Source organism: Bufo bufo, chromosome 1, assembly GCF_905171765.1.
Source record: "Bufo bufo chromosome 1, aBufBuf1.1, whole genome shotgun sequence".
NCBI classification, from domain to species: Eukaryota; Metazoa; Chordata; class Amphibia; order Anura; family Bufonidae; genus Bufo; species Bufo bufo.
The window spans coordinates 65925428-65944548 of record NC_053389.1 but is presented as its reverse complement, the minus strand read 5'-3'; the positions used below and the strand labels follow the sequence as shown (position 1 = coordinate 65944548).

Here is a 19121-nt window from a genome sequence, read left to right as displayed (position 1 = left end):
GGCACAATAGAAAACGGATCAGTCTCCCATTGACTTTCAATGGAGTTCATGACGGATCCGTCTTGGCTATGTTACAGATAATACAAACGGATCCTTTCATGACGAATGCAGACAGTTGTATTATTGTAACGGATCAGTTTTTGCAGATCCATGACGGATCCGCCTAAAAACGCGAGTGTGAAAGTAGCCTTAGTCGATTTATGTCTTGTCATTACTAGATTTTCTCTGTGGATTCCAAGATGGCACCACACTTTTTATACACCCCGATCAGCCGTGACATTAAAACCACTGACAGGTGAAGAGAATAACATCGATTGATTGAACAATGGCGCCTGTCAGGGGTGGGATATATTAGGCAGTTCCTAGTGGGAGATTATCAAAAGTGGTGCAATGGAAAACTGGCTTAGTTGCCCATAGAAACCAATCAGATTGTTTATTTCATTTTCCAAAGGAGCTCTGAAAAATAAAAGGTGAAATCCGATTGGTTGCTGTGGACAAATAAGCCAGTTTTCCTTTGCACCACTTTTGATTAATCTTGCCCATCTGTGTTGGAATTAAGAAAAATGGCAGGTGTAAGGATTGTGATGGACAGACGACTAGGTCATTGCATCTCCAATACGGGAGGTCTTGTCGGAAAGTTAGTACCTACCAAAAGTTCTCCACGAAAAGGCGACTGGTGTCGGCCTTATGGGTGCTAAAGGCTTATTGATGATGTGGGGAGTGAAGGCTAGCCCATCTGGTCTGATCCCACAGAAAAGCTACTGTAAAGCAAACTACTGGATAGTGTAATGGTGGCTCTGACAAAAAGGTGTCGGATCACGCAGGGCATTACAGACTCCTGTATATAGGGCAGGGTAGCTGCACAGTACACGATATTAAACAGGGTTTTCTTGCTATGGCGGATCCGTTTTTATTGAGAGCATACACGTAATCACATTCATGTCATTATTTAAACAAAAATCTCTTTCTAGGTTGCATGAACAAATGGTGAAGGTAAACCAGAGCTTACACAGACTACAAGGAGCATGGCGAGATGCCCAGCAAAGTGGCAGCCCCACCGCCGAGAACCTACGGGAACAGTTTGAACGCCTCATGACCATCTATCTCTGCTTGAAAGCGGCACTAAGCGAACCTCAAACGCTACAGAGCTGCCTGCAGCTTCAGGTCTCCACAGCACTTCTCTTAGTACAGATTGCTTTGGGCAATCGAGGCACAGAACCAGTGTCGCTCACCTTTCCCATCCCTGATGTGCAACACAGTGCCCTCGCATACATACCAGGTACCAATGCATATATTGATAGGAGATGTTCATGGAAATTCTTCACCATCTAATATAGGCACCATGCAGCCATTACAGCGTGAACTGTTTTGTGCTCTGTGGATATAGGGTGCGGTCACATGTGGCGGTCTGCTGGGAAATATGCAGAGCATCTGGGCAAAATCTGCACCAAATCATGTCTATTTTGCTGCATATTTCAGTGCATAAATTCAGCAGGCTTTCCACAATTTCACCCGATTGATCTGATATTGATCATCTATCCTAAGAATAGGTCAACAATATGAGAAAACCGGACAACCCCTTTAAGGAGCTTTTATTATCAGCAGTCCTGCTTATGGTAATGATTCACTCATAAGATTTTTCTTTTTATTGTCCGATGCTCCGTGGTGCTTCTTTCTAAGAGCTGGGTTGCAGTTGCAGGCACAACGGGCAGCCAAAGGCATCACTGTGGGGGGGGAAAGTCAATGAAGGAACTGAAGAGCTTAAATAACTTCATTCTCAGGATTGGTCGGGGTCCTAGCAGTCAGCCCCTTACTTTTCAGAAAGTTGTGGCATCTCCTAGTGATATGTGGTAGGAAAGTTCCTTTTAAATATTGCAATCTATTTATTGCAAGGTATATACATGTTATAATGGGTAACACCCATTCTAGATCTTTCATACCACTACACGAGTTGTTATGTACTGAACTAAAATAAGTGAAATGGGAATGAAGAGTACTATGTGGGTGTTAGTCAGAGGTGGCACTTCAGTTTAAAGGAATACTAAACCTAGAAATAAATGATAAAATTGAGCCCCCACTGTTTTTCAATCTACAGGGTTCTGTGCATGTTCCCAAAACAGTCTTCTAGACGTTGTGCAGAGAATACCATTCATTTCCTGCATCTTTGGCTAATAAACAGCTAAGAATGGGTCTTAGCCAAGGTGGCAGGGATCGTGAATCTCCGTGTCCTATTGCAGAAATAGTGGGGAGGCTTCTGCTGCAGCCAGTTGTCTAACAGCCAGACACAAGATTGTGAGGAGTAGAGGACACGGCGGATCTTTTTTTTTTGGTTGATTTCTCCGTTTCAATTGTTATATAATATCAAATAGGATCAGAGGAAAGGGGAAAATTAAAGGGGAATTCCCATCTCCGACAATGGGGGCATGTCGATAGGGTATGCCCCCATTGTCTGATAGGTGTGGGTCCCAGCGGTGAGATCCGCACCGATCTTGTAAAGGCAGTCGGCAAAGTTCCAGAGGGCGCACCGCGCATGCGCGGCTGCCGTCCATTCATTTCTATGGGGCTGCCGAAAATAGCCGAGCGCTGGCTCTGCTATTTCCGTCGGCCCCATAGAAATGAGTGGGAGCGGTGGCCGTGCAAGCATGGTTCGCTCCCATTCACTTCTGTTGGGGGGAGCGTTTGGTATAGGTGCGGGACCTGCCCCTATCAGACAATGGGGACATATTCTAGCAATACAAGGGGCTTGTTCTTTTCTGTGGATTTTCTATGTTCAGTGTTCTTTTACAGGCTATGTAACCAGAATCTGAATGCACACGACGTGGCGTGCTTTGATACATATATTTCCTCACTACTATTTCATTTACAGAATTCTTTGCCGATAACCTGGGAGACTTTTTCATCTTCCTGAGACGGTTTGCAGACGACGTTTTAGAGACTGCTGCAGAATCTCTGGAACAGATACTGGATTTTATAACTGTGTTTACAGGCAGCGTTGAAAGGTAAGTGGTGGCAAACATTGCATGGTGGCACTGTTGAATCCACGGGGAGTGAAGAGTCATCAACTTCCAGAAAATACTAGTTAAATACATAAAGCGGCCCAAAAGTTAAATTTTCGATACATTGCACATGTGTAGTCAACTAGTCATACCTGGTGCCCTGTTCATGAACAATCCTGCCACTGTTTATGTGTTCTCTGGAACCCCCCTCCCCCCCAATGTGTATCCTCACAAAATGGCTGACAGTCTCAAACTTTTCTATGCAGAGTATTCTTGGGTAGTCTGAGATATGCCCACCCTGTGTCCATGAGAGCAAAAGAGGAGGGTCTCAAAGAATGCCTGTCATTTTGACCGGAGGGTCGCTTTAATGCTATTGATCTAAACTAGGGATTAAAGAGAGAAGTGTGCAGCTCTGTTTTTGCCTAGACCTGTATGATCATTGCAGTGCAGGAAGCAACGCTAAAAGAGATGAGCATTATGGATGGTGTCGTTAACCCCTCCACTGCACTAGATCACAAGGGAAGTCACCAGGAAATTCACTGATAAACCAGACACAATGTCTTGTAGGACTAGCTCAGTGGAATGTAATGATACCTCTCACTTAGCAATCTGCTGCTTTATTCTGGAGAAAAAGTACTTTTCTCGTTCATTCCATTGGGGGACACAGACCATGGGTATAGCTTAGAGATATTACTAGGAGGGACACTATGCAAAAAAAGAAGCTCCTCCTCCTCGGGCTATACCCCCAGGCACCTCCAGGAGAACTTCAGTCGTTGCAAAAGCAGTAGGAGAAGGAGAACGGAAACAAAACATTATGGAAACCATCACACAGCACACCCTAAGGCGTAAACCAAAAAAGGGGGCGGGAGCTGTGTCCCCCAATGGAAATTACGAGAAAAAGATTTTACAGGTGAGTTTCACAAAAATCTCCTTTTCTCGTTCATTCCATTGGGGGACACAGACCATGGGTATAGCTTAGAGATATTACTAGGAGGGACACTATGCAAAAAAAGAAGCTCCTCCTCCTCGGGCTATACCCCCAGGCACCTCCAGGAGAACTTCAGTCTTTGCTTAGTGTCCGTTCAAGGAGGTTGACATTTATTCTTCTCCTGTTTGTTATTTTTTTTCTGGTTTCAGATGGGGACGCAGGTCAGCATTGCGCTTTCCTGGCCCCTGTGGAGGGTCTGCCACGGTCTTCTGAAGGTTCCTGGCTACCTCCCATTCCCCCACAGAAGAAAAGTGGATCCAGACTCGACATGTTAGCTCTGGCATCCCACCAGCTGCTGGGACACCTGCTGCCTACCCTCCACCAGAGCACTGCTCTCCTTGATTGGAGTCAGACGTCTGAAGAGGTGAATCCCTGCTGGTCTGGACATCGAGGGAGCATGCTGTGCAGATAAGTATTGCCTGCTTCAATCTCCCTCCTTTCCCCCCCTCCCCCCCTCCCCTTCATGTCGTCTGTCTGGCGCTCTGTGACCTGAGGTGAGCTAGAGAAGGACCGGCTGGGGGCATTTTTTCCCGTTGGGAGGGGGCCTTTCTGGGGAGGGCTGGTGATTCCACTGATACCTGCCTGCAGCTCAGACTATGGCCGCATCGGCGGCAATCTTGGCACTGAGGGAGTGTATTTTATCTTATGGCCGCTGCGCTCTCTGCAGCTCCCGCCGGCCTGCTCCTCCCGATATTAACCCCCGCTGCGCCGTATCTGGCGAAGGGGTGTATTTGAAATGCGCGCGCGCTTATTTCGCGCCGCAATGACGCGTCCAAGGGGGCGGAGCCTCGGCGTCCAGCTCTGTCTCTCCCTACGCCGGAGACTCTGCTGGATTGCGGCCGTGCAGCTCCTCAGTTTTCTCGGTGACCGGAGACTTCTGCTGTTGCCTGGGTGGTAGGAATTGCAGCAACCTGGTAGGAAATCTTTTTTGGAATACCATCATGCCTAAACCTGGGGCCCCTAAGCCTTCCAAGGCTTCCTCTCAGGCTCCACTGGAGTCATGTAAAATATGCCTTAGGCCTTTTTCTGTCACTGGTTCCTGTGACTCATGCCCTGCTCCCGGACAGGATCAGCCTCCTTCTCTTGCTCAGCCCGATCCTCCCTCTGCCCCTGCGGATACAGCGGTACCCGCCTGGGCCTCCGCCATGTCTAATGCGGCAGCTGATCTGGCCTTAGTTGCCAAGGCAGCCATGTCCTTCATGGAGCGCATGGCGGCTACTAATCCAGTGGCATCCACCACTCCATCCCCTCTCAGCGACTCTCACAGAGGGCGTCTGACTTCTAAAAGGCAGCGTGAGCGGCAGCATTCCTCCTCGGATGACTCCGCTTCTCCCCCTCGCCTTGAGGCATGCCCGGTTGACTCTCCCCCTCGCAGGGAGTGCAAATCCGATGGGGAATTGTCCGGATCGGACGAAGTCACGGAGCGGGAACCCCTGCCTAAGCTTTCCACCATGGTAACCGAGTTGGTGGCAGCTGTCCGTGACACTTTTAATATACAAGGGGATTCTCCTCCCTCCACTAGTCGGGAGTTCTCCCTTTTTCCACCCAAGAAACAGGAGTCCGCCGTGTTCCCTATTCACGAGGAATTCACTGCGGTCCTATCAAAAGCTTGGGATCGACCTAATCAAAAATTTTCGGCCACCAAGCGTATGGATACGCTTTATCCTTTTCCAGCTGACACAGTGGAAAAGTGGACTTCTTCCCCTAAGGTAGATCCTCCGGTGGCCAGGTTAGCCAAGAACACGGCCCTTCCCGTCCTAGACGGTTCCTCTCTGCAGGATGCGGTGGACAGACGTTTGGATTCACTTTCCAAGTCCATCTTCTCGCTGGCGGGCGCTTCCCTGCGACCGGCCTTTGCGTCGGCTTGGGTCGCCAGAGCCCTTACAACGTGGTTGCAGCGCCACCACCAGGATCTGTCAGAGCAGGACGCCTCTGCAGATACTCTGGATTTTATCATCCAGATGTCTCAAGCGTCTAAATATCTCTGTGAGGCTTCAATGGACATCGGCTCCCTCTTTGCCCGTATTTCGGCCCTCTCTGTCATTCAGCGCAGGGAGGTCTGGCTGAAGGTGTGGGATGCTGATGCCTCATCCAAGCGATCCCTCGCTAACCTTCCCTTTGAAGGGTCCAGGCTCTTTGGGGCTCAACTAGATGAATTCATTTCTGCCGCAACAGGGGGCAAGAGCACTCATCTACCCCAGCCCAGGACCAAGCGTCCCTTTCGGTCTCGGCCTTCAGGTTTCCGGGGCCAGTCCTTTCGTCGCTTCTCCACTGCCAGGACGCCGTCGTCCTCATCGGCAGGGGGGTCCCAGGACTCCCGCAAGAAGCCTTTCTTCAAGCCCCAGCCTTCTTGGCGGCCTCGGGCGCAGTCAGCCCGTCCTCCTGCTCCCAAGCAACCCTCCGCATGAAGGGGTGCCCCCACCCCTCGTGGTGGGGGGCCGTCTGCTCTCCTTTCAACAGGTCTGGAGGGCTCACGTTCAGGACGCCTGGGCTCCGGAAGTGGTGACGTCCGGCTACAAGTTGGAGTTCGCGTCCAGCCCGCCGGAACGTTTTTTCCCTTCTCGCGTTCCGGGGGATCCAGCCAGGGCCTCGGACCTCTTTTTTGCGGTCTCCTCTCTTCTGGACCGTGGTGTCATTTCCCCCGTTCCCCCAGAAGAGCAAGGGACAGGTTTTTACTCAAACCTGTTCGTTGTTCCAAAGAAAGAGGGGTCAGTGCGTCCAATCTGGGATCTAAAACTTCTCAACAAGTTTCTACGGGTGCGGAAGTTTCGCATGGAGTCCCTTCGCTCCGTTATTGCTTCTCTGCTTCCAGGAGAATTTCTCGCGTCTGTGGACATTCAAGACGCCTACTTGCACGTCCCTATTGCAGAGTCCCACCATCGCTTTCTGCGCTTTGCCATAGGGGGGCGTCATTTCCAGTTCGTCGCCCTACCTTTTGGGTTGGCAACCGCCCCTCGAGTTTTTACGAAGATTCTGGCGCCTCTCATGGCGCTTCTTCGCACCAGGGGCATCTCTTTGTTACCATACCTAGACGACATCTTGATAAAAGCTCCGTCTCTTCCACAGGCCGAGGACAGCATCCGAATCACGGTTCAATCCCTGGAACGGTTCGGATGGCTGATCAATCTCCCCAAGTCCTCTCTGCACCCCTCCCAGAGACTCTCGTTCCTGGGGATGATCTTGGACACCTCGATTTCTCGGGTGTTTCTTCCAGATTCCAAGGCTTCCCAGATTCGTCTGGCAATGGTGCTCCTTCTACGCTCTCCACGTCCCACCATTCGGGAGTGCATGCGGGTGCTGGGCCTTATGGTCTCCTCTTTCGAGGCGATTCCGTACGCCCAATTTCACACTCGTCCGCTACAACAGATGATCCTTGCCCTCTGGAACAAGAACCCTCGGGGTCTAGACACTCCTGTTCGTCTGTCCCGGCAAGTTCGAGCGTCTCTCCCTTGGTGGCAGTCTCCCCTGAACCTATCGTCAGGAAAGTCCTTCCTTCCGTTCTCCTGGACGATAGTCACCACCGACGCCAGCCTCATCGGTTGGGGAGGTGTTCTCCGGAACCTCACAGTTCAGGGTGTCTGGTCGACGGAGGAATCCCGTCTCCCCATAAACGTTTTGGAATTGAGGGCGATTTTCCACTCCCTCTCCCATTGGACTCCTCTCCTGGCGACTCGCCCGGTGCGGGTTCAGTCGGACAATGCCACGGCTGTGGCTTATGTCAACCATCAGGGCGGGACTCGCAGTCGGGCAGTAATGCGGGAAGTAGCGAGGATCCTCTTATGGGCGGAGTCTCATGTTCCGGTATTGTCGGCAGTGTACATCCCGGGAGTCGACAATTGGACGGCGGATTTTCTGAGTCGCACCAAGGTGGATCCGGGAGAGTGGTCTCTCCATCCGGAGGTGTTCGAGGACATCTGCCACCGATGGGGCCGTCCGGACGTAGATTTGATGGCTTCCCGGCTCAACCACAAGGTGCCGGTGTATCTTGCCCGCGCTCGAGACCCACGGGCGGACGGGGTGGACGCGCTGGTATTTCCATGGCAGCGGTTCAGCCTCCTTTACGTCTTCCCTCCGATTCCTCTGTTGCCGAAGGTGCTGCGCAAGATCGAGGCGGAGGGGATACCAACCATTCTCGTCGCTCCGGATTGGCCTCGTCGCGCCTGGTTCTCCAGCGTCGCTCGTATGTTGGCGGACGTCCCGTGGCCTCTGCCCGACAGAGAGGATCTCTTGTCTCAGGGGCCGCTCTTCCACCAGAATTCACGGCAGCTGCGTTTAACGGCATGGCTATTGAGACCGCCATCCTGAGGAAGAGAGGCTTCTCTGATGCGGTGGTAAGAACCATGATCAGGGCTCGAAAGCCGGCTTCTTCACGAATCTATTATCGCACCTGGAAGGCCTTCCTGGTGTTTTGTGAGAAATCGGGCTACTCGCCCCTACGTTTCTCTGTCCCAGTGGTGCTGTCTTTTCTCCAGTCCGGCCTCGACATGGGTCTGTCGCTCAGTTCTTTAAAGGGTCAGGTTTCTGCTTTGGCTATCTTTTTTCAGAGGTCCATTGCCTTTTTGAGACCTGTAAAAACCTTCCTGCAGGGGGTGGCGCATTCGGTTCCTCAGTATGTGCCTCCCTTGCCCCCCTGGGATCTCAACTTGGTTCTGCGCGCCCTTCAGGCGGCGCCTTTTGAACCTCTGAGGGAGATCTCTCTGGTTTTACTCACCTGGAAGGTAGTTTTTCTGGTGGCCATAACCTCCATCAGGCGAGTTTCGGAGCTGGCCGCACTTTCCTGCCGGGAACCTTTTCTGGTCTTTCACCAGGATAAGGTGGTGCTCAGACCGGTGCCTTCTTTTTTGCCCAAGGTGGTTTCTCCCTTCCACCTTAACGAGGATCTTGTCCTGCCCTCTTTTTGTCCTTCTCCGGTGAACCCCAAGGAATGCGCTCTCCACTCCCTGGACGTCGTCAGGGCCCTGAAGGTGTACCTGGGGGCTACCGCTTCCTTCCGGCGTTCAGACTCTCTCTTTGTGATTCCTGAAGGGTCCCGTAAGGGCCTGGCGGCTTCCAAGGTCACCGTGGCGCGGTGGATCCGTTCCGCTATTGCTGCGGCATATCGCGCTCGCAGCCACGTTCCGCCGTCGCGGATTACCGCTCACTCCACAAGGGCAGTGGGTGCTTCCTGGGCTAGACGCAATCGCGCATCCGTTTCCCAGTTGTGTAAGGCGGCCACTTGGTCGTCCTTACATACTTTCACAAAGTTTTATCAGTTACACTCTCTGGCCTCGGCTGATGCTGCTCTTGGGCGCAGGGTATTGCAGGCTGTGGTTCCGGTTTGACTACTGGACGTTTATTCCTGGCGGTGTTGGATTTGTTCTTTTTTCCCACCCCATGGACTGCTTTGGGACGTCCCATGGTCTGTGTCCCCCAATGGAATGAACGAGAAAAGGAGATTTTTGTGAAACTCACCTGTAAAATCTTTTTCTCGTAATTTCCATTGGGGGACACAGCTCCCGCCCCCTTTTTTGGTTTACGCCTTAGGGTGTGCTGTGTGATGGTTTCCATAATGTTTTGTTTCCGTTCTCCTTCTCCTACTGCTTTTGCAACGACTGAAGTTCTCCTGGAGGTGCCTGGGGGTATAGCCCGAGGAGGAGGAGCTTCTTTTTTTGCATAGTGTCCCTCCTAGTAATATCTCTAAGCTATACCCATGGTCTGTGTCCCCCAATGGAAATTACGAGAAAAAGATTTTACAGGTGAGTTTCACAAAAATCTCCTTTTATTCCTTATGCAAGTGAGTACTTAGGTGCACCAAGCCACTTCGTGCACCATTGCTCCTCCTGCTTCCTCTGCTAGCCCCTCCCTCTCCTTGATTGACGGGGCCAGGCGAGATGACTATGCACAAACCTGACCCTGTCAATCAAGGAGGAAGAGGGGCTGGCAGAAGAAGCAGGAGGAGCAAGGGTGCACAGAGTGACGTGGGCACGCCCTTCGTGCTCCTAACTACTCCTTTGCAAAAGCAATAAAAATACTTTTTCTCTAGAATGAAGTAATGGATCTCTAAGTGAAAAAGTATCATTACACTCAGCTGCGCTAGCCCTACAAGGTTTATCAGTGAATTTCCCAGTGACAGACTTCTTTTAACTGCTTGACTACCATAGACCATCAGGAAAGGTAGTACTAACTCGTCCACTACCCTAAATCATTGGGTAAGCTGGCACTGAGCCTTTTACTCCCTTACATTACTGGGGTCATAAACTGTAAAATACTTGTTTCTGTTTTTTGTTGTTGTCTAAATTGAGCCCTATAGCCCTAAAATTGTGTTTATATGTGTGTGTGTGTATATATAATGTATATATAATATATATTATATATATATATATATATATATATATATATATATCAAAAAACGGAACAACACCTCCTAAGACAAATTGCAGGTGCAAGCTACCCGGCATAATACAGCAAACAAAATACAGTAGCAGCTAACCACTATATGCACTAAGACTAAGTGAACAGGTAAGTCTTAGCGCATATAGTGGTGTGCTGCTACTGTTTTTTGTTTGCTGTATTATGCCGGGTAGCTTGCACCTGCGATTTGTCTTAGGAGGTGTTGTTCCGTTTTTTGATATATAGTATAGAGGACTAGGCATCCTCTGTGGAACTTAGCACTCCCCGCCCATCCCCCACCCCTTGGTGCTTTTAATCAGAGAAACAATGGAGCTGGACATTCCGTGTTAGAGTAGGTCCCACCTGATGAGAAGCGACCTTGCCGTCTGGTAGGTGGGCCCGACATATGTTTGATCAATAATATGCGCTAAGAGCTTCTTCACTGCTTTGCAGTAACTATATGGCGTCATGTATTTGACCCTGTTCACACATCTACCTGTTCACTTAGTCTTGGCGCATATAGTGGTGTGCTGCTACTGTTTTTTGTTTGATTATATATATATATAATAAAAAAAAAAGGGAATTTATTCTATTAAAGGGGTCACCCAGGATTTTAACAAATATATAATATATATATATATATATATATATATATATATATATATATATATATATATATAATACTAGTCCTGTGAATGATGTATCTTGTGGTCCCAGTAGATAGAGGTCCGCCGGGTCAAAGGTATATCGGATATCCAAGCTTTTCACAATGCAGCCACACAATAAAATTCGGGGGTCGATGCACCGAAGGACATCCAAACCGCATGTAATGGCGCAAAATAGTTCCAAAAGGATATATTATAAAAGCATATAACCAAATAGTGGTTCCTCGTGTAGCACCCCACACGAGGAACCACTATTTGGTTATATGCTTTTATAATTTACTTTCTTGTGAGTATATTAAAAAATCCTTGGGAAATATATCCTTGTGGAACTTCACTATTTTGCGCCAAATTTTCATTACAGCGGTTTGGATGTCCTTCGGTGCATCGACCCCTGAATTTTATTGTGTGGCTGCATTGTGAAAAGCTTGGATATCCGATATACCTTTGACCCGACGGACCTCTATGTACTGGGCAGCGCGACCACCATTACTTAACCACTTGAACTCTATGTGAACTTGACCCACGTCTCGCGGGGGATCTGCAGCGCCGATAAGTACCCTACAACGTTTTGAGAGACTATTTCTGTTTTTTACTCAAATGATGTATCTGACATAATTGCTGCAAGACCGGCAGAGACCACCAGAGTGGTTGCGCTGGAGCAGCAGGGAATTTAACAGGTAGTTATCGATTTTCTTTCTTTTTCTTGCATTTTCTCAAGTTTCATGAAATCAAAGACAACCCTCTTAAATGACTAATTAACGATTGCAGTATAAATTTCATGTCTTGCTCTTTAGGATGAAAAACCCTCACTTGCGTGCCAAGCTGGCAGAAGTCCTGGAGGCGGTCATGCCTCATTTGGAGCAAACTCAAAATCCACTTATTTCCAGCGTCTACCACCGTCAGAGAATCTTTTGTTCTTACCGACACGCACCACGTCTGGCAGAGGCTCTTATAAAGGTGTTTGTGGACATAGAGTTTACTGGTAGGTGGTTGAACAGTTCCGATCCATTTTAGTGAAGAGACATGCATGTCTAGATGCAACATCTCCTAATCTACAAAACCGTGTATCTTAAGGTGACCCACATCAGTTTGAGCAGAAATTCAACTATCGACGTCCTATGTATCCTATCTTGAGATACATGTGGGGGCAAGACACCTATCGAGAGGCCATAAAGGTTAGTGGCGGTTTAGATCCTCGGTAGTGAGTTGTAAATCTGTATCCGTTCCCGTATGAAATGTCCTACGTGAATCTTATTAATTTGTGCCCTACAGAAACTGGCAGATTACGCTGCTGAAAACCTTGAGGCTGTAAATCCACCTCTCTTCTTGCGCTTCCTAAATTTGTTGATGAACGACGCTGTATTTTTACTAGATGAGGCCATCCAGGTAAGAAACAAGCCTTGGTGTGTGGCACCAGCTCAGTGTTGTCTCCAAGGACTGCTTTGTCTGATCAGTCCTTGGAGACAACATATTTAAAGCCCCTGTCATTTTGCTGAATATTTCTTTCTTTCTCTGTTGTGCAGTACCTAAGCAAAATTAAAGTTCTGGAGATAGAGAGGGACCAGGGAGAGTGGGACGGGCTGAGCGCCGACAACCGACGGGAGAAGGAGTCCAATCTGCTCATGTTCGGCCAGTTAGCCCGATTTCACAATATTATGTCAAATGAGACAATTGGAACCTTGGCTTTCCTCACCTCAGGTAATGGTGCACCTGACATTTCTTTCATGTCATTTATTTGCTTCTAATCGGAACCTGACACATGACCTGTGTCATGGTAGAGTGTTTGTATGATCCTTAAACAAAGGGGATTTTTCCTTTTTGTCTGTGATGGCCCCATTCTTAAAGGGGTTATCTGGGAATTAATATTGATGACCTGTCCTCTGGACAGGTCATCAACATTAGATCGGCGGAGGTCCAACACTCGAGACCCCCGTCAATCAACTGTTAGAAGAGGACATCGCTCCGTGAGTGCTGCGGCCTCCTCCTAGGTCAGTGATGGCGAACCTTTTAGAGACCGAGTGCCCAAACTGCAACGCAAGACCCACTTATTTATCACAACGTTTCCACACGGCAATTTAACCTGAATACTACAGTCCAGTATAGTATATCTTCCATGTACCTTATCATTTAGCTATAATAACCTGCCTACATTCAGTGCGCTGCCTCTGGCACCCGTGCCATAGGTTCGCCACCACTGTCCTAGGCCATTCCATGTCATTCTTTGCAGTGGAAATCCACAGCCATTTCCATGGCAAAAACACATGTAAGATTTTGATGTAGTTTTTGCCATGGATTTGGCCTGAATGTTTTGAGATTTTACCTAGAATATATATATTTTATTCTCTTCTCAGACATTCGTTCGTTATTCATCCAATCATTTCTCTCAGAACGGATCATCTCAATGCTTAACTACTTCCTCCAGCATTTAGTGGGCCCTAAGATGGGAGCTTTGAAGGTCAAAGACTTCAGCGAATTTGACTTCAAGCCTCAGCAGCTCGTTTCCGATATCTGCACCATCTACTTGAACTTGGGGTAAATATGTCACAGCAGAACAGTTAAGGATTACTGCTATAGTGTTAGGGCGAGACCTCATACAGCTACAGTCGTATCAAATACGTATTCTCTCTGTTCCAGAGACGAAGAGAACTTCTGTGCCTTGGTGCCAAAGGACGGTCGCTCCTACTCGCCAATGCTTTTTGCTCAAACTGTGCGAGTGCTAAAGAAAATTAATAAGCCAGGAAATATGATTGTTGCATTCACAAACATGGCTGAAAAGATTAAGGTGAGATAAGCACTTAGTTCCCTGGTTCCGGTGTCTATATACTGAGACCAGCGCTATTTTACATCACAACTGATGCACCAGATGTATACGAGAGATCCCATAGAAAACTGTGGAATCAGTTTTGGCTCAGTTTCCCTCCGTCGTTTTCTGTACCAAACTGGAGGGAAACTGAGCTCAATCACCGCGTATATGTGAAGCATGCCTAAGCTAAAAGTGCGTAATACTTCTTAAGTGCAGTACTGTTGGTTTTGGACCAGAAGTAGTTTGTCCTTAGAGAGATTATCCAACCCCTATAATGACTTCCCCAATGCCCGGGCACCTCATATAGGTTATACTTACCGCACTCCCCGGCAACCGGGTCGCTCCTGCTCCCCGCGCAGATCAAAACATACGGGGGGGCGGCGGCGGCGGCGGCGGCAACAGCCAATAGCAGGCCATGATGAGGTTGAGCCTCCCTAGCATCACCCACGATGCTAGGGAGGCTCATCCCCGTCGTGACTTGCTATTGGCTGCCCCACCAAACCCTCCCCCCGTATGTTTTGATCTGCGCTACAGGGAGATGCAGCACCGGCCACGTGGGGATCAGAAGCAATGCGGGGGCCGGGGACGAGGTAAATATAATCTATATGAGGTGCCGGGGCCTTGGGGGGGGGGTCATTATAGGGGTTGGATAACTCCTTTAACTGCTTTCTTTGGGAACAGAAATGTAGATGCTGCCAGGAACAGCAGCCACAGGGAACTTTTGGTTTCCCTGTACCCGTTCTTCTCCTTTTTCCTCTACAGTTGCAAAACAGCCTGGAGACTATCTGCTTGACATTGCTTTTCAGTGTACTGTAGATCGGCACCTTATTTTTCCTTTTTTATGTTTTGTTTTTTTTTGGAGTTTTTTTATTTGTTTAGAAGTTGTTAGTGCAAATAACTGCCACATGTTTTGGTGTCTTTTTGGTCATTATGATTTCACACTAGAGTTTGTCTGTCTTAGGCAGTGCTACATGGCGAGGATGTCACAATTGTTTTTGTCTGCATTCCTAGGCAAAATTTCATTGTGGTGATGTCACCAGTGTTTGTCTTCACTCCTAGGCTGTGTTCCATTGTGATGATGTCACAGTCTTGTTTGTCTTTATCGTTAGGCTGTGTTTAGTATGGTGATGTCACAATAGGGTTTCTCTGTATTGCACTATGACTATGCCGCAATCGTGATTCTCTTTATTCCTCGGCTGTTTTGCATTATGATGTCACAATAGCGTTTGTTCACTATATCACACTAGTTGGGCTGTGTTCCTTTATGAAAGTTTTTCAGTCATAGGCAGAATTTCATTGTGATGGTATCACTATAGTGTACGTCTTTATTCTTAGGCTTATGACAATGTCACTATGGTGTTTGTCTTTATTCCTAAACTGTTTTATTATGTTACTGCCGCAGTATGTTTGTCTTTGTCCCGGGCTGCCTTCCATTATGGTAATTTCACGGTGGGGTTTGTCCTTAGGCTTTATTCTATTTTAATGGTATCACAGCAGGTTTGACTTTGTTCCTTGGCTGAGCTCGGTTGTGATGATGTCTCAGTAGCTTTGTCGTTATTCCTCTGCTGTGTTTCATTGTGATGATGTCATCATTCTCTTTTATGATGATGCCACAGTAGTGTATTTCTTTATTTTCTGTCGTTGCTTGATCCTGCAGCCAGCCATTAAAGGGGTTGGCCCATCTCATACATTGGGGCCCTATCGCTGGGATATGGCCCCAATGTCCCCCTCTGGGACCCGCACCTATCTCTAGAAAAGAGCACTCAAAAGAGCACCCGCAACTATTTTCCGAAGTCCCATAAAAATAAATAGGAAGCGCACTGCACAAACGTGGCCACTGCTCCTTTCACCTCTATGGGGCTGACGGAAACAGCCGTGCCAGCACGCTGCCATTATCAGCACTCCCATAGAAATGAATGGAGCGCTACCGCGCATGTGCAGTCCTTTTTTTTTTTCTCTAGAGATGGGTGCCCACCTCTGGGACTTGCACCTATCAGACATTGGGGGCATATCTAAGCAATATGCTCCCAATGTATGAGAAGGGCCAACCCCTTATTATTATTATTATTATTATTATTATTATTTTAGCGTGCGTCCATAACTGTTACGCAATTTACCATAAGATTCGCATATTTCAAAGAATAAAATTCTGAAGCAGAAATGTATTGTGTGTTTGGCCTCTTGAGGATTCCTTTTGCAGACTAAATTATCTCACAAATAATTTGTAAATCTTACAACGCACTGAACTTTGCCGAGATAACTGTAAATAATTTTCTGCATTCAGTCCTTAGCGGACCAGCAGCAACGAGAAGAAGAGACTTACGCCGATGCCCCTGATGAGTTTCTGGACCCTATAATGAGTACCGTCATGTCCGACCCTGTTATTCTACCCTCCTCTCGTGTGACTGTGGACAGGTCAACCATTGCTCGACATCTACTTAGGTAACTTAGGTAGCAGACGATCATGTCTGGATACATGGTGGAAAATGTGTGAAACAGATATGTGGGGACACATATAATTGCTCAATTAAATGAAAGCATCTATATTATAGGTGACCAAGGCTGGCAGTCAGAGGCCCCTTTTTAACATACACTGTGGTCAGTGAGGAAACTTATTTTAGGCTACTTTCACACTCGCATTTGGTGCGGATCCGTTCAGATAATACAAACGTCTGCATCCGATCAGTTTGTATTATCTTCAACATAGCCAAGATGGATCCGTCTTGAACACCATTGAAAGTCAATGGAGTACGGATACGTTTTTTATTGTGCCAGATTGTCTCAGTTTCATCAGACGGATGGAGACTGGCGTAATGGAGACTGAACTGACGCATTCTGAGCAGATCCTTTTCCATTCAGAATGCATTAGAATGCAAACTGATTAGTTTTGGACCTCTTGTGAGAGCCCTGAACGGATCTCACAAACGGAAACCAAAACGCCAGTGTGAAAGTAGCTTTATCCTGTTGCCCTCCACTTCCTTGTGGGCTTTGAAAGAGATTTTTCAGAAGTCTCCTTTGCTGTATATATTAAGGTATATTTCTCCTAATGGAGACTGCCTTGTATGGATTATACTTATCTGCTCCGCATCTCCCCGTTGCTCGACTCAAAACATCCGGCGACGGGGGGGGAGCAGCCAATAGCAGGCCACGAGGGGGCGAGCCCCCTTAAGGCAGGTCACCGTCACGGAGATGCAGCGGCGGCCATGCAGGGATCCGGAGCGACACAAGTGCCGGGGAGCAGGTAAGTACCGTATAATCCATTGGATAACCCCTTTAAGCCTAGTATATAGGCATAGGTTTGTTAAAATGGTTAAACAGTTAGATAATTCAGTACTACTGCTCTGTTATCTTCCCCAGGCTGCAGCAGTAACGTTCCATATACCGCTGCAGCCAATCACTGTCCTCTGGGAGATTTCTAGGCATGCTCTGTGACCTGTCAGGGAGGAGTAGGTAAGATGTGATATCACCTACTGTGAATGGTGGATCCTGTCTTATCTATACACATAGGTGATATAATTCCAGGCAGGATTAGAATGGCAGATAAGCAGGTAACTGCAGTAAAGTGATCTGTACAGACAAATAATTTGTGCCAATTATTAGACATAATGGCCAGTGCAAAAACTGCAGGATTTTTAGCTTTAGTTTAAATATAACAATTGACATGGAAAATTTAAAATAACATCATTAAAAATGATAAAAACAAAAAAAAACAACCATAAAGTAATTTAAATAGGTCATTTTCTGAAGACAATGTTCCCTTTATGCAAGATACATGTACTGTATGTCTGATATGTGTATAGATAGAATTTTTATCTTATTTTTTTATCTTAATTTTTATCATTTATTTATTTAATTTTTTTTGCAGTGACCAAACCGACCCATTTAATCGCAGCCCTCTGACTATGGATCAAATTAAACCAAATCGTGAACTGAAGGAGAAGATCTTAACGTGGCTGTCTGAGCGGAAGCAGCAGAGTGAAGACAACAGAAATAAAGCGTTATAGACTGACTTATAAACTAAAATGTGCGGTACCCATCGCTTTAATAGCAGAATAGTTCAGAACCTGCTCTCGCGCTTCCCCTGCTGCGCAGCCGGATTATATGGGGAGAGAATTGGGGGCTGAGCTGAGGAGAAGATTTGGAGGAAGCAGCTACAGGGGATAATGTGGCAGTTTCTCCCATGTAACATATATTTAACTACAAAGTGGTCTTGAGGAGTCATTTTGACTATTGCCTGCTCTTGTAATTTGGGAATGTTTGTAAGACTAGCACAGTAGATACATCCCCACCTTATACGATCCAGCACTTTCATTTACAGGCATATCCTCAACTATGTAATTTATGTAATTCTTGGAGATATTTTATTTTACACGTTTACAGCAGAGGTAGGCAAGCTTTTTTTTAAAAAAATTCAGTGTTGTCCAACCACAGATCTCTGCCTTTTCTTGCTGTGAAATCAAGTTCAACTATGGCGACTTCACGTGAATGGTTTGTCACCTATGCGGTAAGACTGAGCCTGTACATTGAGACACATTTAGAGTCTACAAACACCTTCTGGGGCAATTTGTTTTTTTGCAGTTGCAATTTACCGAATAAAAATATATATTTTTTTTGTTGGTCTATATTACAAAATGTCAGCAATTTTTGTCATAAAGGGTTAAGCTTTAGCCTTGTGAGTATCTTAAAGGGGTTATCCAAGTTCTATAAGCCCCCCACATGCCCGGGCCCCTCACAAAGGTTGTACTTACTTTGCTCCCGGGCACCCGCGTCGCTTCTCATACCGGCACGGCCGCCGCTGCATCTGCCCGTCGCCCCGATTAAAACATTTGGGGGGGTCATGGGGACGAGCCTCCCTAGCAATTGCTGAACTTGAAAACACAAGCTCGCTCAACACTATCCCTGGGCAGCAGATCTCTGTTTAGAGAGTGCGATCTGCTGCCCAGAAACGATGATTGGTGCCTGCACGAATGTCAGGATCACCCGATGAACGAGCATTTCGCTTTTTTATCGGGTGATCGGCGGCACATTTAGACTGGCAGATTGAGCGAATGAGCGTTCGCAGAAACGGTCGTTCCCGATTAATCTGCCTGAAAATCGGGCAGTGAACATCCACCTTAAAGCTAGGTTCACACCTGAGCATTTTACAGCGCGTTCCTACGCGCTGTAGAACGCTCAACAGGCAAAAACCAATGTTTCCCTATGGGCATGGTTCTCACCTGAGCGTTTTACAGCGCGTACGAACGCGATGTAAAACGCCCTACGCCCCAAGAAGTACAGGAGCTTCTTTGGGGCGTATTGTT

General features: G+C 47.5%; 1 protein-coding gene across 3 annotated transcripts in view; it reads left to right on the top strand.

Annotated features, from left to right (window-relative positions):
- Positions 1–18664, top strand: part of UBE4A (ubiquitination factor E4A) — a 46578-nt gene extending 27914 nt beyond the window's left edge. For 2 of the 3 annotated variants that reach the window (XM_040425588.1, XM_040425597.1), the window contains exons 11-20: positions 972–1279; positions 2867–2999; positions 11813–12000; positions 12093–12193; positions 12291–12404; positions 12542–12716; positions 13370–13550; positions 13653–13800; positions 16106–16263; positions 17687–17825. In XM_040425588.1, the coding sequence (XP_040281522.1) occupies positions 972–1279; positions 2867–2999; positions 11813–12000; positions 12093–12193; positions 12291–12404; positions 12542–12716; positions 13370–13550; positions 13653–13800; positions 16106–16263; positions 17687–17825 (1645 nt within the window). Of the gene's footprint in view, positions 1–971; positions 1280–2866; positions 3000–11812; positions 12001–12092; positions 12194–12290; positions 12405–12541; positions 12717–13369; positions 13551–13652; positions 13801–16105; positions 16264–17686 lie in introns of all 3 variants that reach the window. The other variant, XM_040425579.1, reaches the window with a different exon arrangement.
- The last annotated feature ends 457 nt before the right edge of the window (positions 18665–19121 follow it).